This window comes from Punctularia strigosozonata (genome assembly GCF_000264995.1).
Source record: "Punctularia strigosozonata HHB-11173 SS5 unplaced genomic scaffold PUNSTscaffold_4, whole genome shotgun sequence".
Taxonomy (NCBI): domain Eukaryota; kingdom Fungi; phylum Basidiomycota; class Agaricomycetes; order Corticiales; family Punctulariaceae; genus Punctularia; species Punctularia strigosozonata.
This window is the reverse complement of record NW_006767436.1, coordinates 1564875-1589378: the sequence shown is the minus strand read 5'-3', so window position 1 is coordinate 1589378 and position 24504 is coordinate 1564875. Positions and strand designations below refer to the sequence as shown.

At 54.4% G+C, this 24504-nt stretch overlaps 6 protein-coding genes across 6 annotated transcripts; 3 read left to right on the top strand and 3 right to left on the bottom strand.

Moving 5' to 3' along the window:
- Window position 1: 1 nt before the first annotated feature.
- Window positions 2-3083, bottom strand: PUNSTDRAFT_119638 (gamma-tubulin complex DGRIP91/SPC98 component; the record flags this gene model as incomplete). Its single annotated transcript, XM_007382201.1, has 10 exons — window positions 2-229; window positions 282-347; window positions 397-459; window positions 509-1082; window positions 1135-1318; window positions 1377-1889; window positions 1941-2292; window positions 2346-2476; window positions 2530-2915; window positions 2965-3083. The coding sequence occupies 10 exons, from the start codon at window positions 3078-3080 to the stop codon at window positions 2-4; spliced, it is 2613 nt and encodes an 870-aa protein (XP_007382263.1).
- PUNSTDRAFT_119637 (uncharacterized protein) lies at window positions 3046-10697 on the top strand (the record flags this gene model as incomplete). Its single annotated transcript, XM_007382200.1, has 17 exons — window positions 3046-3121; window positions 3338-5295; window positions 5357-5433; window positions 5487-5698; window positions 5748-7459; window positions 7512-7703; window positions 7754-7874; window positions 7925-8126; window positions 8177-8367; window positions 8418-8557; window positions 8612-8750; window positions 8808-9051; window positions 9101-9382; window positions 9432-9809; window positions 9861-10228; window positions 10278-10397; window positions 10458-10697. 15 exons carry the CDS (start codon window positions 3046-3048, stop codon window positions 9871-9873), a joined length of 5937 nt encoding a protein of 1978 aa, XP_007382262.1. The 3' UTR covers window positions 9874-10228; window positions 10278-10397; window positions 10458-10697.
- A 112-nt stretch (window positions 10698-10809) lies between these two features.
- On the top strand, window positions 10810-13522 carry PUNSTDRAFT_85044 (uncharacterized protein; the record flags this gene model as incomplete). Its single annotated transcript, XM_007382199.1, has 9 exons — window positions 10810-10855; window positions 10913-11610; window positions 11661-12021; window positions 12083-12174; window positions 12228-12547; window positions 12620-12653; window positions 12699-13205; window positions 13257-13316; window positions 13366-13522. The coding sequence occupies 9 exons, from the start codon at window positions 10813-10815 to the stop codon at window positions 13423-13425; spliced, it is 2175 nt and encodes a 724-aa protein (XP_007382261.1). The 3' UTR covers window positions 13426-13522.
- A 163-nt stretch (window positions 13523-13685) lies between these two features.
- On the top strand, window positions 13686-17076 carry PUNSTDRAFT_142689 (uncharacterized protein; the record flags this gene model as incomplete). The annotated part of the gene is made up of 8 exons (XM_007382198.1): window positions 13686-13804; window positions 13860-14000; window positions 14046-14159; window positions 14215-14278; window positions 14332-14925; window positions 14978-16210; window positions 16261-16928; window positions 16980-17076. 8 exons carry the CDS (start codon window positions 13686-13688, stop codon window positions 16999-17001), a joined length of 2955 nt encoding a protein of 984 aa, XP_007382260.1. The 3' UTR covers window positions 17002-17076.
- Window positions 17077-17178: 102 nt separating this feature from the next.
- On the bottom strand, window positions 17179-20480 carry PUNSTDRAFT_85042 (uncharacterized protein). Its single transcript, XM_007382197.1, has 2 exons — window positions 18682-20480; window positions 17179-18630 (listed from the first exon to the last, which is right to left on the bottom strand). The coding sequence occupies exons 1-2, from the start codon at window positions 20391-20393 to the stop codon at window positions 17280-17282; spliced, it is 3063 nt and encodes a 1020-aa protein (XP_007382259.1). The 5' UTR covers window positions 20394-20480; the 3' UTR covers window positions 17179-17279.
- Window positions 20481-20650: 170 nt separating this feature from the next.
- On the bottom strand, window positions 20651-23921 carry PUNSTDRAFT_100493 (heat shock protein Hsp90). Its single transcript, XM_007382196.1, has 13 exons — window positions 23737-23921; window positions 23459-23678; window positions 23366-23409; window positions 22978-23309; window positions 22630-22917; window positions 22424-22573; window positions 21965-22367; window positions 21877-21909; window positions 21682-21827; window positions 21461-21618; window positions 21322-21408; window positions 21030-21267; window positions 20651-20977 (listed from the first exon to the last, which is right to left on the bottom strand). The coding sequence occupies exons 1-13, from the start codon at window positions 23842-23844 to the stop codon at window positions 20710-20712; spliced, it is 2475 nt and encodes an 824-aa protein (XP_007382258.1). The 5' UTR covers window positions 23845-23921; the 3' UTR covers window positions 20651-20709.
- Between the last annotated feature and the right edge of the window lie 583 nt (window positions 23922-24504).

Genomic DNA, 24504 nt, shown 5'->3' with positions numbered 1-24504 from the left:
ATCACGGTTTTGGTTGATACATCTGCTGTTTAGTGCCATAGAAGTGAGAGAACGAGAGGCGAATGCCCAGAAATCGGCAGTCGAGATCAGGATGGGTCTGCAAGGAATGCACGATGGCTTGCGCTTGCTGAGAGAATGCCGATGCATATTCCCTGACGCGATCCACAATCCCAGCAAGTTGTTCGGCTCGATTATGTTCATCGGGCGTGACCCGCCCGGTGTATAATCCCTGGACACGATAACGCTATCAATCGAGCACAATTGGTTACAGCAAGACTCACGCGAGCCGCATCTCGGACAGTATCTCTCCGTGCAGATTCAGAGAGGCAGTGGTTATAGAAATTATCCTAGAATACTATCAGCGTATATGGGGTACACATGGCGTGAACTACGCACCGTAGCGTCCCTGAACTGTATGACGGTGGAAAATATTTCTCGTACTTGTTGCAATACGTTCTCCTGCAGAACATTTCAGCAGAATGCGAAGCTGAGACGCTGCAACGCCCACCTCCTTCCCCGCTTTGGGACTAAGTAACAACAATTTCTTGACCATTCTTTCAAGATAGCTCCGATGCGCCTCGATGAGTGCATCGAGATCACCCTCTTTCTTCTGTATGAAATCCAGCAAGACCTTCCACGAGCACTCGATGACCTCTAATTGACAGTAGGCCCGCATTTCCCGGACGAAATGAATCATCTCCGCAAGAACGATGCGAATTTGATGCCACTCGTGCTCAAGCTCTGGTACAGTCAGGAAGGACTTCGCGTCGCCCACGCAACGGCTCCATCCGGTGTTCAACACGTTCTCCATTCGTTTCATCTTCCAGAGGTGGTTGAATAGCTTGAGGTATTTGATCATTGCGTCCGGATCGACGACCGCATCAATGGGCGCGTCCACCTTGTATTCCAGGGTGAAAACGTCCCACCCAATTTCCCCATGGGAGTACTCAAGCATGCGTACATCGAGCCGCCGTAAGACGTCAGGGGGGTCGTTGCAGGCCAGGGACGAGCGAATAGCAGTTTCGAGAGTCGCTGTGAGGTTGTGGCGATAAAGAGTGTTGGCGGGACGAGCGAGGGATGGCCTAGCACAGCTCGTCAGGATCAATGCAACTCAGGCAACTAGAGATAATCTACCCAAGCGCATCCATGAGCTGATCCACAAAATCGCCGTGGCCGAGCATAAGATAGTTCTTCAGCGCACGAAGGTGATCCAGCAATCTGAATTTGTCGAAGAACACGTCGAATAGCCTCTGACTTGCTATCTGGTAGGCTGTGTCGATCGAACGTTCAAGTCCGGAGATGTCACTATATTTCAACGCTGAGCGTTTGAACTAGCGGGTTAGCAGACAGATGGTGATCGGCACAAAAGAACGCACTGGCGCCGGCATTGCCCAGCTTCTCCCTCGTTGCTACCCAGTCATTATCGTGGCAGCTATAGCGAATGAAGTTCAAGCTCTTCCCCGTGGAGAAGATCTTCTTGCCAAACGCTTCGTCCACGAACGTCGGCAGCATCTCCCGTCTGAACCTGTACTTATTCTCCCAAAGCCTCAGCCCCCCCTCCCTCTCCATCGTCTCATCTGTTTCACCACCCCATGTTACTCCTCCACCAAACCCACCGAGGCCACCAAGTCCGTCAGCAGAGGTCTGACCTAGTCCACCATTAAGGGCAGACGGGTGAACGTAGTTAACAGAGGACAGGTCGGGATCGGCAGCGACAAAAAACTCGGAAAAGGGATCGTGGAGTTCCCCGGAGAATAGCCATTTATGGAGGGTCGCGAAGAAGGGTGTAGAAACCTCCTCGAGGAGCTGGTCGGTGAAATGGCGAATGAATGGGTCACCGGTAGCGGTGTAGGAGTGGATGAGATTAACGAGGGCGCCTCCATGGGCATCTACCAACCGACATCAGCTCAGAAAACGTAGCGAGTAGGATGAGAGTATACCGCGGGCTCCTTCGACGCACACGCTCATCATGCGCATACGTAGTCTCCATTCATTAATCCACACGTCCAGTCTCCTCAAGGTCAGCCCACTTTCTTCATTTCTTGGGTTCTCTTGGTCGTCCACATCAATATTGGTGGCGAATGCCATTTGCGATTCCAGCACGGCAATCAAACGATAATATTCTGTCAACTGGGTCTGGAGGTGGTGGCAGAGGCTCTGTGCTATCATTCCGACTTTAGAAGACCCATCCGTCTGGTGAGAGCGGACGAACGCATCGACCCGGGTATATAGATGGCCGACTTCGGCAAGGCGATGTATGAGGGTGCGAGTCGGAGGGGGTATAATGCATCGCTTGAGAGATCATGAGTATCCTTACCGCATCCTGCAGTGCCATGAGCACTTACGGAATCATCCACAAAGACTATGGTGTTGACATCGTCCTCAGATGTAGATAATCGAAGATATTTGCCAGATATGCCTTGCAGCAGATATAGCGTGTCGCGTAGTAGAAGATGCGAAGGAAGGTGCGATCTACCTGACGGATCCATCAACCGGCATGAAGGGTAGAGAGAGAATAACTGCACGTGCCAGCCTTGGCGCGGTATTCCCGCAAGATATCCGCCTTGGTTTTGGCCTTTCGTGTAGTGGGCTGATCAGCAGGAGACGGTGTTGCAGGCGTTCCGACGGCAGACGTCGGTCGCGTTGACGATGGACGACTTGCTACTGGTGGTGGAACGGAAAGCGAGGGCAAGAACGGTCGTGAGTCGGATTCTGGTCTGAAATTCGTGGCGAGGGTATGTAGGAAGAGGACCGTGGAGTATTTCTTAGAGAGGACAGGTTGATCGAGCAGACGAGAGAGGAGATTTGTGAATTGGAGCGGCGCAGTGGAAGATCCAGGCGCTGATTGAGTCAGTCGTCGTTTGACGAGCTCGGCAAGGTAGCCAAGATCTTGCTCTCGGGACTGGCCGATATGACTGCGAGTATGTGAGGATCAGGGAATCCCTGGTAACGAATGTGGCCCACCTTGATAGAATATCCTGGCATTGCGCAGTAAGCTCCCGCCGCAGCGCATCGTCCGTTCGCGCGTGGGGCACGAGCTGGGCGATGAGCGCGTCGAGGTGTTGCTGCGCACTCGACATCGTGCTCGACGTCGACGCGTTCCAACGCGACTCGGGTGGCGGTGCGATAACTGGTCTCATCGATCACGTGTGCCCCCTCCGCCCAGAGGCGACTGAATCCGCGACCGCCTCACTGTTTCATCTACTACTTACGTGGTTGCCTCTCTGTTCTGAATCTGGCTGACGGTCCGCGCGGCATCCCGCTGTTGGGCGAGTGAATATGGAGAGATCGGAATCGACGACCTCCGCATCGTCCTCCTCGTCGCTCTCGCGGTCAGGGTCATCGTCTGGTCCATTTGCCTACCAGACCCGTCTTTTAGAGCGTCATAACGCTCGCGCAGGCTCAATATCGCGCTCTGGCTCGCTCTCTGGAACATCTTTGCTCAACTCTGGGCCCAATGGCAGCACTGTACCTGCGTCGCCAAGCCCCACGAGGAGATGGACGCCTGGGCATCGCGTAGGAGCCAGTTTGGAAGCTGTGAGAGGGAAGTGGGAGGAGAGGGCTAAGGCAGAGGCAGAAGTTGCTCCTGAAAACTCTACCGGCTCCGGCTTTCCTGCTCTCAGCACACCCACAAGAGGATCTACACATGCAGGGACACTTGGCCGATCAGACTCGCTTGCAGCGTCTGGAACATACGGGCGGGCTGCCTTTCGAAGGTCGACGGATAATCTCACTCAGTCGCCTCCTCAGACAGCTGCGGAGGTTCTCGGGCAGCGGACGCCGACGTACCTCAAACGCCGCACGTTGCCAACACCTATCATTGCGTCTCCCCTTTCGCCAGATAGCACCGGGGTATCTGTCGAAGACCCCGGACCTTCGATCGGTTCTACATCCGATGCCCATCTTCCCTCAACGTTGACGCCGAAGGTGAACCGCATCAACCTCCCTAGTATCGCGCATTTCCCTTCCCCGGCATCCACTACGCCCTCTCGCGATCCGCGTTCTAACATACTTCCGTCTTCCATTTCCGGTTCTTCGTCTATGAGCGCGCGGTCCAATGTACTACCATCGTCTATAGCCGGATCGTCAGCTACGGTAGGCTATTCCACCAGGCTGCGACGTGCGAACACGATTGAGACCATCGCCGCGAACTTCACCGGGTCTTCAACGCATTCCACGGCCTCCGATGTGTCCGTAGCATCCACCGCGTCCACAGCTACACTCCTTTCCCAATTTCCTGCTACACCTGGTTCGAGCTCGGTCCCAGCACCAGAACGTGCCACGCTCGGGCGCCGGTCAACATTTGAGCACATATCCAATTCGCAGTCGCGAGCAGAATCTCCCGAGAAGCTAGATTCGCTTTCCTCTATACGCACTCCCTCCCTCTCTCCAGACAAAACGTTGTACTCGCGAAGCATCCTCTCCCCTTCTCCCACCCCACTATCAACTTCACCCGTCATGTCGCCGTCTCCCTATCGATCCTCATACATGTCAGCAAAGAAAGCGAGCACCTATGGCGACAACCTCGTTGTCGGTAGGAAGTTGGGAAGGCATCTGCCCAGGATCGCCAGCGGAGACGCGGATGACGATTGGGAAGCAGAGGACCAGCCTCCGCCTCCCCCGCCCATGCCCTTGAAAACGGAGCCCCGCCATGAGGCTCCACCATCAGAACCCCCCGAATCTCCGAGGTTGGAGCGGCGGAACGCGCGAGTCGTGCGGGATCTTGCCCCTCTTACCGCAAACCCGACGCCGCGTACTCCCGAACGCCGCTCGGTGGATTTTGGTACCATGCCTCGAACACCTATGACGCCTATAACGCCTAATTCCCGCACGCCCGCAGCCCTCCCCCTCACGCCCACAACCCCAACTGGTCCTGCTACGGGAGACGACGTTGCCGGTATCCCTGGCCGCCTCCGCCTTTCGCGTTCCAATGCCGCTTCCATATCCAAGGCCACCGCTCCACTTCCTTCTTCGAAGCTGACTAACAGAGCGGGCATGGGTCGATGGGGACTCTGGGCCGATACTCAACGGCATCTACTTCAGGCGTACGAATACCTGTGTCACGTTGGTGAGGCGCAGCAGTGGATTGAAGGCTGCCTCGGCGAGGAGCTCGGATTTGGTGTTGTGGAAATGGACGAAAAGTTGAGAAACGGCGTTGTACTAGCGAAGTTGTGCAGGGTGTTCCAAGGAGAGGGCATAGTGAGGCGAATCTGGGACGCACCCAGGCTTGATTTCCGACACTCCGACAACATCAATATTTTCTTTAATTTTGTGCGGGAAGTTGGGTTGCCGGAGGCGAGTATCAGAAAATCTTCGCTTTAAAAACATGATTAATCATCTGACAAATCACCGGTAGAGCTTCATATTCGAGTTGACGGATCTTTACGACAAGAAGAATATACCGAAGGTCATATATTGCATACACGCTCTTAGGTCTGTCTTTCCCCCTGATTTCTTGTCATTCCCGACTTGATTTCTTATCATAGCCATCTCCTTGCCCGTCGCGGTATGGCCGAGCGCATCGGTAACCTCGTTGGACACCTGAAATTTTCCGACGATCAGCTTGAACTCACGCAGAAAGGGCTTAACGCAGCCGGTGTTGCCATGCCAAACTTCGGAAACGTTGGGCGCGAACTGGCCAAAGATCTCAATGAAGAGCCGGAGCCGGAACCTGAACCCGAAGAGACGGATGAAGAGAGTGCGTATTGCCCTGCCGTTCGGTGACCATTATGCTGATATCCGCTTAGGACGCGATCGCGAGCTGATGGAATGTGAAGATTCTATCGTCGGATTACAGTCGCGCGCTCGCGCCTTCCTCGTCAGGAAGAATGTCGCTACTCAAAGGGGTCGCCTCCGTATCGCAGAACGCTATGTTCCGAAGCTTCAAGCACGCTGCCGCGCTGTCCTTGTTAGGCGTTCATTAAACCAGCAGCGCAAGGAGCGGATGGATTTAACTCCGTGGGCCAGGGGTATACAAACCGCCGCACGAGGACTACTAGCCAGACGGGATTGGAAGCTGCGACTGAGCCGCATCAAGGCAATCAAGGGCATGATCATCAAAGTACAAGCGCAGAGCCGCGGGGTACTACAGCGAAGGCGCTTCGCGCTACTCAAGAGTGCCATACGGAAGAGTATACCCGCTGTGATCAAGCTACAGACGATCGCTCGTGCACGTGTCACGCGCAAATCCCATACGGAGGTTGCGAAGTCTTTCGCCCAACCGCAGATCATGCATTCCGTCGTCGCTCTGCAAGCACAGTGCCATGGTGTCCTGGCTCGCTGGAAAGATGCTCGCCTTCTTGGGCGTCTGCACAGTGCAGAACCCTACGTCGTCCAACTGCAGGCCCATACACGCGGTGTGTTAATGCGTCGACGTGTACGCAACCAACTAGCGAAACTTGATGATGTCTCCGGTGTCGTTGTCCGAATTCAAGCAGCGGTGCGAACGTTCCTCGCTCGCAGACGCTTGCTGGCCCTTATACGAGGCTTGAGGCGTGCGACTCCAACTGTCGTCGGATTACAGAGTTTTGCTCGAGCTAAGCTTGCGCAAAGGCAGCATAAGGCTCTTTCCAAGGCTTTAGGGGAGGTGAAGGTCGTAAAGTCGGTTGGCGGCTTCCAGGCGCTAGCTAGGGCGGCTTTGGCGCGGAATAGGCACAAGGAGCAAACGAAGCAATTGGAGTTCTGCGCCCCCGATGTTACCGGATTCCAGGCTTCTGCAAGAGGCGCGCTTGTGCGACGAGACTGGCACGCTTGGCGCAATCACCTTTGGAACAGTCAAGCGGAAGCGTCCATGCTGCAAGCATTGATCCGCGGTGTTCTACAACGGCGCAAATTCCGTGCGAAAATGCAGCATTATCGCGCGAATATGGACAAGGTCGTCAAGATCCAGTCGCTCTTCCGCGCCAAGGAAACCCGTGAGCAATACCGCCAGCTTACGCTGGGAAAGAATGTCAACGTCGGCACGATCAAGAACTTCGTGCATCTGTTGGACGACTCCGAAGCAGACTTCCAGGAAGAGTTGCAGGTTGAGCGGCTGAGAAAGAAGGTCGTTGAGGGCATCCGGGAAAACCAGACTCTAGAGTCAGAAGTCAACGATCTCGACGTGAAGATTGCGCTTGTCGTGCAGAACGTGAAGAACTTTGAAGATGTCATCAAAGCCCGAAGGCGGCACGATAATGCCGGAGCTCACGCTGCCCGCGCTTCACTCCTTGCTGCCCACGGAGACCCCTTCGCCGGGCCGAGCACCCTGGACCATGAAGCTCGTAGGAAGCTCGAGCTTTACCAGCAACTGTTTTACCTCCTGCAGACACGAGGAGAGTATCTCAGTAAACTATTCATGCAAATGTCCATGGGTGAAGTGCCCGAGAGAAATAGGCGGTTGACAGAGAGGGTCGTCCTCACACTCTTCGGCTATGCACAGAATCGCCGAGAGGATTATCTCCTTTTGAAACTTTTCCAGGTGCGGATTCATCATTTGAAAACACCAGAATGTTGTCTTAAAGTGAATGCAGACAGCTATACAGGATGAAGTGGCTTCAGCTAGGACCATCGACGACATCATTCATGGTCACCCCATGTACATGAATATCGCCGTGCAATATGTTCGCCCAAAGCAAGTACCTTTCGTTCGGGAGACGCTACAATCGGATGTCCGTTACGTTCTCGACGCGGATGACCTCGACCTGGATGTCGATCCATGCGCTGTACGCCTCAGCAACGCGTCTGTTTTTTGGTACTTATACACTTCTCTCAGATTTACCGTGCTAGGATCGAGCTGGAAGAGATGCGGTCCGGTGTCACCAGCTCGAAACCCAAGGATCTACCTTTCTACCAAGCACTGGAAGACCCTCCTACGAGAGTCAAATACATTCACCGTGCGATCCACTGACTGTACATCGGTCTACAACTAACTCATTCTCCTCAGACCTGCAAAACCTGCAATGGCGCTCGGAGTCTTTCCTAAACGCCTTGCTTCGCTCCACCAAGAGAATGCCTTATGGGATGAGATACCTTGCTCGGGAGACCCTGCGCACATTGCAGGAGCGCTTTCCTGATGCTCCCACGGCAGCGTACGCATCATGTATGGGACGGCTGATATTTTATCGTTATATCAATCCTGCTATCTTGTGAGTAGCTAGCATTTACTCAAGCTTCGCTACAATAACAATTCTTCCAGGACGCCTGAAACATTTGACATCGTTTCCTCGACCATCGATATCACGTCGCGCAAGAATCTCGCACATGTTTCGAAGGTGCTGGCACAGGTGACAAGTGGCACCGAATTCGGAGACGACACGCCTGGTTATGTTCCGATCAACGACTTTGTACGGGTGGCGATCCATCAAATGAGTGCATGGTTCATGGAAAGTGAGTGAATGTAGCTTCTTGTAAGATGAAGTATTCAAGTAGCCTCTCAGTTGCAAATGTCCCCGATGCTGAAACCGAGTTTCACGCACACGAGTTTCTTGATGCAACTGTGCAGCCTCGACCGATTTACATCTCACCGAACGAGGTTTACGCGATGCATTCGCTGTTATCGCAGCATCTAGATGGCCTCGTGAGTTCCTAATTCGTGTCCGTGGGCGGTATCCTTACATCATCTGCTCCTTAGGTCAATGGGCGGGACGATCCTCTAGCTGTGATCTTGCACGAGCTTGGAGGTGTCCCCAATCTTGGCAGCGATGAGCTGAAAGATGCACGGGATACTGCCATTACCCTCGAACTCACCAACCGTTTCGCTCACGTTCGAGGTACGGCCCGTCCTGCATTTTTCACGTCCCTCGCAGAACTTTATGGTATATGTATAGATCCTAAAGCGGACGAGAAAACTTACTGGGTGCAAGCCAAACGTGGCGTGCTCGCCATCCTCAGAGTACAACCTGCCAAGGATCTAGTCGAGTCTCTCATGCAGCCTGTCACCGATGCCCACGAGATAACTTGGGAAGAGATTGTTGAGAATGAAATGATCATGGATCACAAACAACACAGAAACAACCGCCAACCTTCGGCGACAGGTTACGAGTCGGCTTATCGGCTGGAGGACATCCGACAGTGAGTGCCGCCCGTGTTATGCGCTGCACAGCTACTCACTAATAAGCAGAATGACTTTCCGTGAGGTCAAGGCCCATGCAATCTTTTACCTCATCGAGCTGGAGAAGATGGGCAAGATTACTCGGACTGATGGCTATCAGGGCATCCTGAACGCTATTGCTGGCGACGTTCGGAGCAAGCATCGGAAACGTTTGCAACGTCAGCAGGAGATGGAGAGCATGCACCAAGCTCTCAAGCATCTGGCGGACCGCAAAAAATACTTCCAAGAGCAGATCAATAGTTATCACGACTATGTGGAGGAGTCAATGCGGACTATGCAACGCGGCAAGGGGTAAGGCATACTCGTGGCGTCCTGAGAATGCTTGCTCAAGTTCCTGTAGCAAAAAGCGCTTCGTCATGCCCTTCACCAAGCAATATTTCCACCTTCGCGACCTGCAGAAGTCCGGAAAGTCACCGCAGTTTGGCTCGTTCAAGTACAGCGCCCAGAGCTTCTACGACAAAGGCATACTGCTTTCAATCGACCAGTTCTCTCCCAAACAGTTCGACAAGATCGACATTGTCATCTCGTCGAACCAGGTTGGCGTATTCACGATGGAGATTTTCAACAATGCGCTGGGCATCACCAATAGAGTTGCCGCTGCCGATGTCAAGATGGAAGACCTCCTTCAAGCTCAATTCGAAAACAAATCCGCCATCAGTTTATTCAAGGGTATCGCTAAGTTCAACCTCAATCTTCTGCTATATCAAATCAACAAGAAGTGAGTAACTATCGAACACCTTGGGATGCTCAGTGATGACGGATTCGACAGGTTCTATGTATAACAGCTCCCTGAAAGTGTATCGCATATCTTGACTCGTGCTTCACATTGTTTTGACGACTTTTCATGACTATCGCAACGTCCGCATCTCGCACTTGTTCGCAACGCATGTCGTATGCGTATGTAACGCGTTACTGTACTTCTCCGCCGAACATGAATACAAGTCCCGGCTCGTATCTAATCCGTAGGCTCCGCGGACAAGGTAAGAGGAGGGTTGGGCTTCTGCTTGAAGAATCGCTTTCGCCTCTCCTCCTGTTCCTCCGCCGTGCCACCGTGTAAGGTCTCGCCAGCGTAGTCGAACACGCCAACGGTCGCCCCAAGAATCGCACAGGATCCGACAGCAGCCGGTAACGAACGCGCTGAGTCGCGGCGTCAGATTGCGACACGAACTGTCATGACAGGGCACACCTCGTATGCCGGCCAGGAACCCTGCAGCGCATCCACCGACGATACCGTTGAGAGGGTCGTCCTTCTCTCGGGTGTTCGCGACTACTGCCTCAGTCACGGCAAACGTTGCGCCAATAGCAGCTATTGTAGTTCGTTTTCCGGATAAGTCACGACTAACGTATTAGAAAGACAAGAGCGCACCAAAGAAACCGATTGTTCCTCCCGTTCTTGTGAGGATACCAGAGGCTCCCTGCCCATGCGGTGCAAGTGCGTTTTGAATAGCACTAACGAAAGCCCCCACTCCGGCAGCCTGAGCTCCGACTTTGGTGGCATATCCTAGCGAGTGTTTGGGTTCATATGTTGATGATTGGCCGGAGGACATGTTGAGCCCGGCACAGGCGCGAGACTATGACTGGTGCAGGAAGTGGCCGGAGGTGGCCGTGGAGAAGTACGAAATTGGAAACAGTCGAGTGGTTGTGGCGGCTACTCTCGTTACAGCGGTTCTCCTTCTACATTAAGCTGTTCACTCTTAACGATGTCCGCACCACCTTTCGCCATGGGCTTGCCTCCTTTACCTCCAGGTTGGGCGGAATTCATAAGTGCGCCGCCGTTCGGACTTATTTCCCGGTCTCACAGCTGAGAATTCTTCGTCCTAGGTCCAAGCGGATTGCCGTACTACTATAATGCAATTACCAAGGAATCAACTTATCAGCGACCGATGCCCAACTTTGCCATGGCAGCACAAATACATGCTCAGCAGGCCGCGGTTAAAAAGAAGGAGAAACCACTAGTGAAGACGCCAATACCTGGCACGGAATGGATTCGAGTGATCACTACCGAGGGGAATACGTTTTACACACACAAAGAGAAGAAGCAGAGCGTGTGGACCGTACCAACAGAGATCAAGGACGCGGTAAAGCAGCTTGAGATGCAGGAGGCGGAGAAGAAGGCAGAGGAACATCGGGAAAAGCAGCGACGGGCAGAGGAGGAAGTTGCTATGGCAGATGCAGAGCGGCTGGCAGAGGTGGAGAGGATCAAGGACGAAGTGGAGAGTATGGTCAAGAAGCGTGCGAGTGAGGACGTGCCCATGGATGAAGTCCTCGTTGCCAAGAAGCCGCGAATAGAGGACGTGAACGACGGCGAAGAGGACGACGAGGACGAGAGTGAAGAAGAGGACTGGCAGCGGGAGGCAGCCGTACAGCTAGCTGCGGAAGCTGAGGCAGAGTTGCAGAGGCAGCAGGAGGAGAAACAGGCCGAGGAGGAAGAACGAAAAAGGGAGGAGGAAGCTCAAAAACAAATCAATATGCCCGCTCGTGTTGACATCTCTATCGAAGAGGGCAAAGCCTTGTTCAAGGTATCGTTTGCATTGCTACAACTTGTGACCTACTGAGCCGCCTTCTGCAGACTCTATTGCGAGAAAAAGACATCAATCCGCTTTTGCCATGGGACACGTCCCTGCCTCTCTTTGTCACAGATCCTCGCTATGTGCTCCTTCCCAATGTCAACGCCCGTAAAGAAGCGTTCGACGAGTACTGTCGGGATCGCGCTCGGGAGCTTAAAGAACAGAAAGTCAGAGAACAGAAAGAAGCTGCCAATCCGAAAGAAGCCTTTGAAAGGTTACTGAAGGAGGAGGTAAAAAGTACTCGGACAAGTTGGACCGATTGGCGACGTCAATGGAAGAAGGACCGACGATTCTACAACTGGGGAAGAGATGACCGAGAGCGTGAGAAACGGTTCAGGGACTACCTGAAAGAACTAGGCGAGAGTAAGCAGACTTGCCCTAAATGGCTTCAGATTTTTCGCTTACTTTGTGATCTACCTTGCAGAGAAACGAGTAGAGGCTCAGAAAGCCGAGACCAATTTCTTCGCGTTGCTCAAAGAAAGTGGTTTAGCTACTCCAGGCGCCGTCTGGAAAGAAGTACCATAGTCTTCTCCCTTGCCTTCTTTTCTACGCTGACTGGGATTCGTTAGGTGAAACAAAATATTCACAAGGATCCTCGGTACGACGCGGTTGGGTCATCCTCGCTGCGCGAGGAGTTGTTCAATACTTTCCTCAAGGCACGCGGCGCTGAAAAGCTCGCCCAATCTATTCCCGCCCCTTCCAATGAAGCCATGAAAGAGATCGACGAGATGATTGACGGGATTGATCAAGAGACGAAACGGAAGGAAAAGAAAGAACGAGCTGTTCGGGAACGTGAGCAGAAAGTGAAGGCGGACCTCACTCGTGTAGAGGCAGATATCGGACGATCACGAATGGGGGCTGATAGAGAAGAAGGCGAGCGGGAGTACAGGTGCGCCCTCGACGTTTCTTTCTACAGAAGTGGTACTGCGAGGCGCTGATTCCGGGCGATGCTATCTTGCAGGACGATGCTCATTGACGCTATACGCGACCCACAGGTACGAATTTTCAAAGACGCGAGCAATACACTGACGAGCTCCTAGATGAGTTGGGATAATGCCGTCGAACAGCTGAAAGTGGACCCGAGATTTGTCCGCTCGCCACTCGCCATCAATCAGCAGATTCGCCTATATCAAGCCCACGTCGACCAGCTCCGCGCCAAACATCTGAAATCCCTGCACACGCTATTTGAGTCGTACGCACCTTCGCTGGTCACGCGTTTCTCGGAGTTGCCGCTCTCGTCCCTCATGTCCTCCTTGCCGGTCACGAAGCTTGGGCTGCGTGAACGTGGCTTGGAGGAGGAGTTCGACCGATGGCAAAGAGAACGGAACCATGATGCACGTGTGGCGTTCGACGAGATGCTCGGAGAGAACTCGTTTGTTGAGTTCTGGGGACGGTTGAATAAGATGACGGAAGAAAAGGTCAGCCAAGGCGTCAAATTCGAGGATGAAGAGGACGAGGAAGCCGATGGGGAAGGCGGCGGTGGGCGTGCAGACATCAAGACTCTGGCGAAAAGCATAGACCTGAAGGAGATCACCAAGGTGGTCAAGGTGAGTTCGTCGGGTCTTCTACCGCGTGTGTCCGGCTGACGTCCGCATGAGAACGACAAACGGTACATTGTGTTCGACCACGTTCCAGAGCAGCGGGAAGCCTGGATTCGCGTACGTCCCAAAATTCATTCGTGGGGGCGGATGACCGATCTGTATATAGGACTACCTATCGAGGCTACATGCGCCGGGCCTCTCGGTGCACATTGCGGCGAGAGAGTAGAAGGAGTGAGGGCCTGTACCTACAGCGAGCGAGAGAATGGATGCGGCAGCCTTCGCATGATGCTGCGCAGGTGGCATTGTGAGCGAGAGCGCAGCCCAATTAGACTCAGAGTACGGAAGTGAGCAGGACGAGCACGTGCACGCGGCGACGGGCAGTGATATCGGCAGGTTCATTGACGCGACGGCCATAATCGCCGGGCGCGTTCCACGCCCTTCGCGCTCTCCTTGAGCTCGGACTGCATCCCCTCCCACTCCTGGAGCATGGCCAAAGTCCGCCAGCATGCCCCCGTATATTGTCTAGCCTGCTCAATCGTCCTCCTCGCCCCGTCCGTCTTTGCTCAGAGCATCTCGACCAGCACCCCCGTCCCGCCATTGCAGTGGTGCATATTGAGCTCCCCGTTTCCTTTCTTTGCCCCCGTTTAACGCAGTCTGAAGGATCAACCTTTCCGGCCTCTTGTCCGGCTCCCCGCCTCCACCGCTGAAGGATGCCTCCATCGGCTACGACGAGTCGAGCAGGACACTCATTATATTCGGAGGAGAGAGCCAGACCGGGCTTCCCCAGTCGAACACATACCTGTGCGTGATCTGGCCCTTTGACCGACTCCCGCTCATTCCCTACAGTCTTGATCTGCAAAATCTGTCCTGGTCGACTCCCGCCCCTCCGTCTTCTGTGCCGAATACCTCGCCTCCGCCTCGAAGCGCCGCCATTAGCGGCGGTGACTTTGCTGCTAGCAAGTACGTCCTCAGCTGCTGCGATCGGCATATCGAGCTGACGATCGAGACCACGCAGTCGTCACGGTCATCTTGTCATAGGTGGCAAGGGGCAGAACGGTCAGCCGTTGTCGGACGTATGGGTAGGTACCGCTATGTTGAAGGTTGCAGCGATGCAGCGCTGATATCGACACAGGAATATGATTACAACAATCAATTCTGGACCAACGTCAAAATCTCTGCTGGTGGCCCGTCAGCACGCTACGATGCTGCTGGGGGGATCGATACCCGAGTCAGTCCGGTGGCAGACACTCATGGTGTACCAGGGCCGAACAACACGTTCTATCTTGCGGGCGGAGTCGATTCTTCCGGACCCGTGGCGCTTTCTGACGTTTGGCAGCTCGAGATAGCTGGCACGCTGTCCGCCAACCTCCCGGACTCTGTTACCGGAAGCTGGGTGCAGCTCAAGTTCGACAATCTGCCTGCGCGGGCGAACCAGTCGGGTACTGTTATCGCCCCGGATGGGTCACATTCAAGTGTCGTCGCCTTTGGTGGCTGCTCAACGACGGATGCCGACGATTCATGCGCCGATAACGCGTCAAACGTCATCAGCATATCTGATCTCAGTGCCTCATCGGGTAGCGCATGCCCTGCTCCCAGAGTTGGCGCCGCCCTCGTTCCGAACCAGAACACCTTCTCTTCTAGCTTTGATCATCAAGTTTTCCTCCTCAATGGTCTATTTGACACATCCTTGTGGGACGACGACGATGGACATTCCAAGGGAGAAGTGGTACGAGCCTGCATCTTACGCTCTTAGCTTGTACGCTCAGGCTTGCTCGCAGGATGTGCTCAGCATTGACACTGGTTCTTGGGCTAGGATTCTTCCGTCTGGAGACCCAGAATCCAAATCAGCCCAGTTCCCTACGCTACGTGAAGGTGCTGTGGCTATCTCATATCCACTAACGCTGGTAGGCGATGCGCGGACAATAGCATCCGATACCATCGTCTTCGGAGGACGGGACTCTAACGGCAACTACCTGAATGATGTCTGGCTGCTCAGAGCCTACAACGCATTGGTCACCAAATCTGGGCAGCACTCATCGCTGTTCGGCGACGGTACCCTTCAGAGCGGCGTCAACGCAGATGGTTCGGGTGTGACGGTGTCGTACATGACGGTTTGCGCTTCGCATACTGCCACGCCGAGCCCGTCTGTTGGTTCGTCGAGTACAAGCACGAGCACCACGACGACGTCAACAACCACGTCGTCGAGTCCTGCCCATACTACGTCGGCTGCACGTCCAGTGCAGGCCTTCAATACTTCCGTCACTCACAAGATCTTCGCACCACTGTCCGTGGCAGTTCTCATGCTTGCTCTCGTTGGTGTGAGGCTGTCCTCCTCGACAACGTCCCCTACCGTTGGCGGCGGTAAATCTGTATTCCGTGCGTCTATCATGGTTGCGGCCGCGGCATATGCGATTGGCATAGCAGGGTTGGCAACTTCCTTTTCCTCCATCACATCGAAGGCTACCTTATCGAAACGATCATCGTCAACCGGCCTTATGTTGAAAACAGCACATGGAAAGGCGGGACTGGCCCTGGCGATCTGCCTGTACGGTGTTGTGCCTCTCTTGGGGCTGGTGATTCTATGTCGTGACCTGTCGCGACCGAAGGACCAGATGAGGGACGAGGAGCCTCCTGAGAACGACGGAGAAGAACAGAGGCATCGTCGCGCCGACTCAGTCTCGACAACGGAGAAACTGAACGGCAGACCAGGCAGTCGATTGACCACGAGCACGGCCGGATTGCCTTCTCGGTCAGGCTCACCGCCTCGGATGTCTTCCAGTGGAACTGCCAACCAGCCATGGACCTCGCTCGCATCCCGTGATCGTCGAGTATCCTCGAGCGAAGGCGAAAGCGCAAACACTCGGTCGTTCGAAGTGGTGAACCGGCCTCGTAACAATAATCGGCGTACTAGCGAGATCGCACACAACGCCGAGCAGCTGTATCCTCCGGTGATGCCTCGGTCGCTTAGCGAACTCAGCTGGTTGCAGCGGCGTCGTAGCGTCAATGCAGTGGTATGTTCCCGCTGCCGTTTCGTGCATGCTTACTCACATTTCTATTTCAGGGCGAGCTAGACTACGCGCTGGCTCAGTTACATAAACCTGAAAATCCTCCTACTCCTGCTGGCACAACCGACATGTTGAGCACGAACGGCCTCATGGCCGACGGCCTACCACCCCCACCTATGGTGGAAATGCCAGGATCGTTGACTGCTGTATTCCATGTCGTCCTTCATGCAACCATTCTAGCATTATGCGTCCTCTCCTTGTTGGCCCTCCATGATCAAGATTTCACCGCGCCTTTCGCTATCTTCCTTGTCTACGTCATCGTATTTTACTCTGCTATCTTTCTGCTTGCTTGGAAAGGACGACCTCGACACTCCGTCCTTGTGGTTCTCATCGGTCGCCTCCGTGGAGTGCCTGCGACCATCCCTCCTCCCCCTCCTTCTGGCCCAGTTCCACCGACGGATCAAGATCAATATACCTATCCCGGATCCACTCCCCCGGCCCAGCTCAGTCCGTACATCCATCAACCGCCGTATCATCAAGCCATAGGTGACACCGCCGAGGACGAAAGCGTCGCTTTCCACTCGTCTCGACAACCTCTCAGTATGCAAACGTCCGATGATGATGATGACGACGACGACGAGTCGACGAGGCAGCGGAGAATCGAGGAAGAGATCAACGGACGGGATGTGAACATCGTTCATGTCACTGTTCCCAAACGGAGATTGTGAGTTCGTACTTTGTTTGACTCTTGCGTACGCTGACTGTCTTCGCTCAGATGGGTCACTAACCCTTCATGAACAATGAACCCCATCTCTGTAATCTACGTGTTCGTGCATATCACATTCAGCCTCACATTCATTACCATACTTTCCACCCGCAAGGATTTATCATCTCGGCCTAGACATCGGACAGCTATTATCCATTCATTATGTAGTTGTATACCTAATGCGTATTGGCGATGTGAAGTGGGATCCAATTGATGTGCGTAGTCCGTGAGCAAAAAAAACGACCATGGAGTGAGAGAGGTTCCAAGTTATGTGAAGGACGAAATGAATAGGGGTATCGCTGTCCTCCACTAGACAGGTTCACCTTCGACGGCCACGTCGTGTCGCCACTTATCTACTCGGTTAAGCTTCGCAGTGTCCTGAATCGGCGGTGGAGAGGGAAGTTGCGGTGGGGGGCCCATCATCATCATGGGCGATGGAACCGGTGGACCGAAGAAGGGGGATCCCAACATGGGCGGAGCAGGGCCAAGTGGCGGAGGGCCGAAATACATGCCGCCCGTCATCTGCGCCTGCAACATCATCATCTGCTGCTGCTGAGCAGCCAACATCTGATACTGGGTTCGGCGCTGCTGTTCTGGGCGTAGGCCGAGGGGAACGTCATCATCTTCCACGGGACCGGCATTGGACGGAGACCTGAGCATCGAAGCTCGAGAAGCTCTGAGGCCAAGCGGCTGATCGTCTTCATCGTCTTCTCCGGCTTTGGAAGATGTGGACAGCAGCGGCTTGTCGAAATCGATGGACGGGACACCGAGCTTGACCTTTTCAACAAGAACTGCTAATGGTTTTTCTTCATCGGAATCATCTTGAAGTGGCCCACCGGAAGTGATGTATCGCTGACGCGCGTGCTGAACAGTGGCAGCTAACGGCACGTCTTCGTCACTATCAATCTCATGCAGAGCCTGCGCTGGAGGCTTGTGAGTCGATGGATGGCGAGGCCCTACTCCGCTGGTTCGGCGCGGGACACGATCTTCCTCGTCAGATGAACCCCAGGCTTCGTTGAGCACCTGGTTGCGGCCACTGATGGCGGCAACGGAGGGCTCGCCTTCCACGTCACTATTCGAGCTCTCACTATCGTCAAGTCCGGGAGGCGGTGGTCCACGTGTGATAGCCTTCGCCACTTCAGGAAGTCGGGGAGGCTCTGCAGATACGCGAGGAGGCGACGGGTCCACATTGATGGTGGGGCTCACAGACGGAGTGTCGGCCTCTGCCTTGGCTTTGCCCTTGCCCTTGTCCTTGGATTTCCCCTTCTTTCCCTTCTTAGAACTGGCGTTAGCTTCTTCCGCTTCCTCGCGCTTTTCTCGTTCCGCAGCTTCTGCTTTCTCCTTGGCCTCGATCTCTTTGAGTTTTGCCATCTCCCGCTCCCATAACGTATCAACCCCAAATACGCTACGACTCTTGGACATTTGATTGTCGGTGCTAAGCGTGCCTGGGCTCACTGGGCTCCGTTGAGGGCCGTCGTCGTCAAAGTTTAGCAACGTCTTCGAGTTTCGTCGCGAAAGGCGATTGTCCATTGTCCCCTGTGAGTGGAACGATGACATGCGCTGTGATACAGGCCTCTGCTGGAAAGACGACGGGTCTATCAGCGTGCTCGAGCGTTGTTGGCGAGCCATCATCGAGGGCCGATCGTCTCCTCTGAACACACTGGAGCAAATGGATCAAAATATGGGCATAGGCAAAAGTGTTCATTATTACCGTTGCTTGGCACGCATATTCGCCTTGCGTTCTTCCAGATCGTCTATCAGACTCTTGCCAAATAGTTTACCAGGTGGTCGCGCGCGCGGGTCGGTCTGTGGCTCATCCACTTCGACGGTGATAACGGGCTCCGGCAGTAGTTCCGGTTCGACAGGGTCCTCGAAGTGCGCCTGTTCCCCTTCTGCAGCTGCTCTTGGTAGAGGGAGGGGAAGGTCCATATCGGCGGAAGCGCCGTCGCGTTGCCCTGCAAGTGACAATGCGCTTCGGAAAGTGAGCTGAGAGAGCGTCATGCTAGCGCGGGGATTGGGAACGAAGGGATTCGTAGCGCTTGCCGCAGGCAACGACCCAGAAGGCTGGATAGTCGAAAGCACCGCGGACGCCCGCCTGTTTGCGCGTGCAGCCGCCGGTAGTGGCGGCCCTTCAGTGGAAAGTTGGAAGCCCTCTCGAGCGTAAGGCGAAGGCTTTGGAGGGGGCTCCGTTGTCTGTAACGGACTTGGCATGACGAGTACCTTCGGCCTCATGAGCTCTAGTTTTGAATAGGGTCGATCAAGCGCGTTGCTGGTATACGATGCAGCATCATCCAGAAGCATACGTGACCCAAGAGAGCCATTGGACATGGTACGAGCACGAGCGGCCCCTTTCGGATCAAAGCGAGACGTACGTGAAGGCGATGGAAGTGGCACGCTGAACGAGTTGTTCTCATCGGCTAATAAATCTCGAGATGAGATGCTGAGAGCTCGGTTTCGAGCCTTGGGATCGAATCGCGAAGCTCTCTCAGGAGAGGGGGGTCGAACAGCGAATGGATTAGGTTCTCCTTCGTCGAGTAACATCTTTGATCCAAGACTGGCTACGGATTGGCGCCTATCTCGACCGTCGCCCGAAAGAAGAGCTTGTGAGCCGAAACTAGCAGTGGAATATGTGCGCTCGTGTCCGGGTCTGGGAGCGAAGAACGAGCCTCGAGAAAGCGGCCTTGATACGGTAGCGTCATCACCTGCAGGTGTACCTGATCTGGGAAACGGTACCGAAAGGAGAGGATCGGCTGTAGGGATTTTGTCGATGAGAGCATGCTGGGAAGATGCTCTGCGAGGATGAGGGGGTCTGATTGTACTTGGTACGTCAACGAATTCGAGAGGCGAAGCGATGGATTTGGGGCGACCGCCCATGGAACCTGCTTCAAGGAAAGCGCCATCCAAACCAAATTGGTCGAAATTGCCCATACTCATGGACCTCATGCGAGGCGATGCGCGTTGCATACCAGCCTGTAGCTCCTTATGAACGGGGAGCGAATCAAGATTCTCTGACTTGCGCCTTGGGCGGGACTTGGACGATTTTCCCTTTTCCTTATCTTTAGGTATGAACGCATCCAGTCCCCAGGATGCCAGGTCGACGTCAACGTTCTCCTCTTCTTCATCCGCTTCCTCTTCGGATTCCTCTTGGCGGAACGGGTTTACCAAAGCGTTAACGGAGGGTGTCGACCGTCTGTAAGGCAGATCGGTCTCCTCGGGGTCGCCGGCGGATCCGCCTGTCTCGCCGGGAAGCGCGACGCCCAGGTAGTCGGTGCTCCTGCGTGAGGGAGTCGGGCGGGGTGCATTGCGGCGCAGATGCGCGAATATGGCGCTATCGTGTGCTGACCGTCCAGCGCCCGGGTTGTCTGGATCGTTGTCGTATTCAATGAGGGCAGCAGCGAGCTGAAGTCGAGAGAAAGCGGACATGGCAGTACGCGCAGCCTCAAGGGCGGCGTAGCCAAGGACTTATACACTGCAAAGACAGGACAGATCTGGAGGAACCACTGCTGTGTCACTGTACTGGTCGAGACAGACTGGCCAAGACACCGCCAGGCGACGCCGATACAGCCACCGGACCGGCGCCGGCGGCTTCAGCTAAGCAGCTGTTGCTCTCTGCTCTCGATGTCGTTCGCAATCCGCCTTCGTATGTCCTCTGCGATCACGCTAGATAGCTAGCAGAATACAGACATGTGCCAAGCAATTCCGATTATTCGCTATATTACATGCGTTGTGTGACGACTGTTCAGAGTTCGTCATGAATCGACTCGTCGCCTTGTGCTGGCGGCGCGTCTCGTATGACAACGTTGCCATCTTCGTCAATCTCTTCCATAGTAATTTGCATCTTGTCCCGCATTTCTTCTGGAAGCCAAACACCAGGTCCATCAGGAATCACATCAGGGTCATGGACCTCAGGGTCTATTGGGGGCGCAGGCTTGACGGAGTCGTCGGTGGGCGCATTCTCGGAAACACCAAGCGAACGACGGAGGACCCGATCCACGCGGGAGAAGAACCTGTGGTTTGTATGTCAGCGCAAATGCAGGGACAATTGCGAAGAGGACGTACTCATTCGAGTCGGGGACCTCGAATCCGGAGCGAACGAGAGCCCCATCGATTAGGATGGACGTGACCTCACGAAGCTCATCTTCGGCCTCCAAATCTCGCTCCTCGCCCTCACCAGGCAGTTGCTCGATACGGTGCAGTAGACCCTCAATCAGCGGGCTCCTCGGGTTGATCTCAAGCACCTTCTGTTTACGGGCGAAGTCGGCCATAAAGCCGGATTGCGATTTTTTGTTGGAAGCGCCTGATTTCCCCCATCAGCGGCAGCGGTGTGTTGTAAACGTGAGATAGCACCTACTCATCATGCGTTCCATATTCGCAGTCACACCCTGCGCATCGGCGACAATCGCGACGGGACTTGTTACAAGCCGGTTGGAAATGACGACTGCGAAGTTCATGTGAGCAGTGACTAGGAGGACACGAGCAAGACAGCGTACCACTCCGGACAACGTTGCTAGCTTCAAGCCTCAGCCAGTCAATAAGAGGCTTGTACTGCTCCGTCAATTCCTTCTGCATTTCCTTTTCTTCCTCAGGATCGAGATCCTCGTCACCAAAGACAAGTCCGGCTTTGGCGACGTCCTGGAAGTACAAACCCCTGATCACACCATCACAGGATAAGGTGAGCCGCACTCGGCCAGGTGATCTGATAATTACTCACTTGAATTTGCGAAGGTTCTGGACCAGAATCTCGTCCAGAGGCTCGTTGAGGAGCAGCACTTCGTAGCCACGGGCGTTTAGCTTCTCAACGAACACACTCTTCGCCAGATGTTCGGGCTCCTTGCCCATGTCAGCCAGGTAAAAGATCTGAACAAGGTTCAGCAAACGAGTACTGGTTCCCGAGGTCAACCCGTACCTGTTTCTGGCCCTGCTTCTTGTTTTCCAGGTACTGTGGATTCGCCGTCAGCGTCAAATCTCCCGCGTCGCGCGTATAAACCATCTACCTGGTCCAAGCTTGTGCTGTTCCGCTGGTTGGTATGGAACCTGCACAATGCGATGAGTTTGTCGCGATTCTTCGTGTCTTCCACAGCGCCGAGTTTCAAGACCCCGGCGTAGTTCTCTTGCACCTTCTGCCACTTCTCCCCGTCCTCGTCTGCAAGTTTCTGGAATAGCTGCAGAAGGCGCTTGAGGATGATGCTACGGAGCTGCTTAAGGAACTTGTTCGATTGCAAGGTCTCGCGCGATACGTTGAGCGGGAGGTCCTCGGCGTCGACAACCACCTTCACCCAATTTGCCCACTTTGGAAGCGCGTCCTCGCCGAGGTCCGAGGTGATGAACGTGCGCTTGACCATCAGCTTTACGTCCTGCGAACTGCTGAGCAGCGGGTTTTGCCAGTAGCTTTCTGGGCTACAATCCAACAGCTTAGCGAAGCCAAAATCGGACGCAGCTCTACGATCACTCACAGCTTTCCGGGTAGGTAGAGTATGGCCTTGAAAGCAACTCCGGATCCGGAATCACCAGAGAAGTGAGACCAGGCAATTGGAGGTTCGAAGTCCTTGAAGGTCGAGTAGTAGAAGAATTTGTATTCGTCATCTTCGACCTCCTTAGGATCACTACGACCACATCATAAGGACGCGAAATAACCCGATCAGGATCAAGATGGACTGACCGCATCCAGAGAGGGGGCTGGGGGTTGGCTTGTATCCATTCTTCCACCGTGATGCTCTTCATTTTGGGGGGCTTCACTTCTTCGGCAGGCGTCTCTGGAGCGTCACTATCATCCTCGACGATAGCTTCATCCTCATCATCCTGGCTGGGCTTAGACTCTGGAATCTCTGATGGAGTTTGGGTCTCTTCGGACGGCGTTTCAGGCTCAGATTCCTCATCAGGAACCTCCTTCGTACGGGACTCCCACAAGTAAATTGGAAAGGCCGACGAGAACGACGAGTGTTTTGCGCTGGATATCAGGAAACAGCAATAAGTGCTTCATATAACACACTACATCGTCGATACTCACATCATCTGGGCCAACTTTTGTGTATCCAAGTACTCAGCTGCGTCTTCTTTGAGAATGAGGGTTATCTCGGTGCCGCGACCCAGCGTGTTCCCCCGAGGGTCTGGGAAGGTTTCGAAGGAGCTGTCGTCTGCGGACGAGCTGAAGACGTATTGGACAGGGTCGGGGTTCTTAGCGGTTTTCGCCGCGACAGACGCGACGTAGACTTTGTCCGCGACGAGGAAGCTGGAGTAGAAACCGAGACCGAAGGCACCAATCAAGTTGCCCTGGCCCGTTGTATCCGTGCTCTCTGCTCGCGCAAGGAAATCTGACGTTCCGGATTTTGCGAGAGTACCCTGAATGCCATTGATCAGACTATTGCTCGTGTCATCTCGTGTGTATGCATGCACACCAAGTTAGTCGTAAGCTCCTCCGGAGTCATGCCAATGCCCGTATCTTGTGCGGTCAATAGATGGTCGGAGCGCATGCGAACGCGTCCGCTTACCGGTGATGACAATTCGTCCGCCCGGACCGTCCTCGTCCTTTATGGCCTTGATGGTGATGTTCAGCGGATCGGAGCCGTTCCATGCCTCCTTGTCGGTCAGCGCGGTTAAGCGAAGTTTCTCGATCGCGTCGTTGGCATTCGAGATCAGTTCGCGTAGGAAGACGTCCTTATGGGAATATAAGCTGTTTATGACGATCTTCCTCAGACGGGCGACGTCGCTCTGAGTATGAGTAGAGCATGTCAGACAAAACGCCCCCGTGGCTGTGTGTTCGGCGCACTTGGTAACCGTGCTTCTCCTTTGGCACGTTGGGCGAGTCAAAGCCCTGAGCCGAGACGAGGGAGCCAACGAGAGTGAGAGATAGGAAGAGGCCGCGCAGGACCCTCATTTTGTCGGGGGACGACCACTGGTGTTGGCTTAATCAAGGTCGGGTTACTTATATGGCCCAGGTCATGCACTATGTCGATTCTGGAATGGGATACGTGGAACTTCGGTGCAGGGGAGGTTGAAGCGCGCGTCGCATCATGCTAACGTGGCAGTCACGTGCAACGTGCCTTGACCGGGACCCGGAGAGAGATGGCGACCGAACGCCTCTACAGTACTTCAACTTGAGCTGCTTGCATCGCGTCTGCATGGCTGGACGTCCTGTGAAAAGGGCTTTGACTACGGATGATATTGCCAATTTTGCGTCAAACTCGTCGGAGAGTGACCGGTTGGTGATGGTGGTATAGGTCTCATTATCGCTCTTATGAACTCACAACAAACAGTGCCGCCGAGGATCTGCGTGCTCAACTAAGAGCTGTCAGTCAGCGCGTCCGCAAAAGTGGGCTCATCTCCGAACATCCTCCTCTTCGGATCTAAGCTTGTCCCAAGGCGTGTACGAGGGTTACGCGACAAGCCGGTTCACTCCCACAACAGCGCCTTCCAGTCCATCCCCAGCAAATTTAAGCGCTTCGCAAAACACTGCCGCTCCTTCTATTTTTCGATCCGCAAATGACACTCTGAACGACATATTTGGGTCGGCCACCAGAGAATCCGCTCTGTCGTC

What these genes read in the sequence shown, in the direction of transcription:
- PUNSTDRAFT_85042 (XM_007382197.1), bottom strand. Translation starts at nt 20,393, where the DNA reads ATGTCCGCTTTCTCTCGACTTCAGCTCGCTGCTGCCCTCATTGAATAC. An exon ending in AATATGCGTGCCAAGCAACG is followed by an intron (nt 18,631 to 18,681) that starts GTAATAATGAAC and finishes CATTTGCTCCAG; the next exon opens with TGTGTTCAGAGGAGACGATC.
- PUNSTDRAFT_100493 (XM_007382196.1), bottom strand. Translation starts at nt 23,844, where the DNA reads ATGAGGGTCCTGCGCGGCCTCTTCCTATCTCTCACTCTCGTTGGCTCC. An exon ending in TAGCAACGTTGTCCGGAGTG is followed by an intron (nt 21,409 to 21,460) that starts GTACGCTGTCTT and finishes TGAACTTCGCAG; the next exon opens with TCGTCATTTCCAACCGGCTT. An exon ending in GAATATGGAACGCATGATGA is followed by an intron (nt 21,268 to 21,321) that starts GTAGGTGCTATC and finishes GGGGGAAATCAG; the next exon opens with GCGCTTCCAACAAAAAATCG.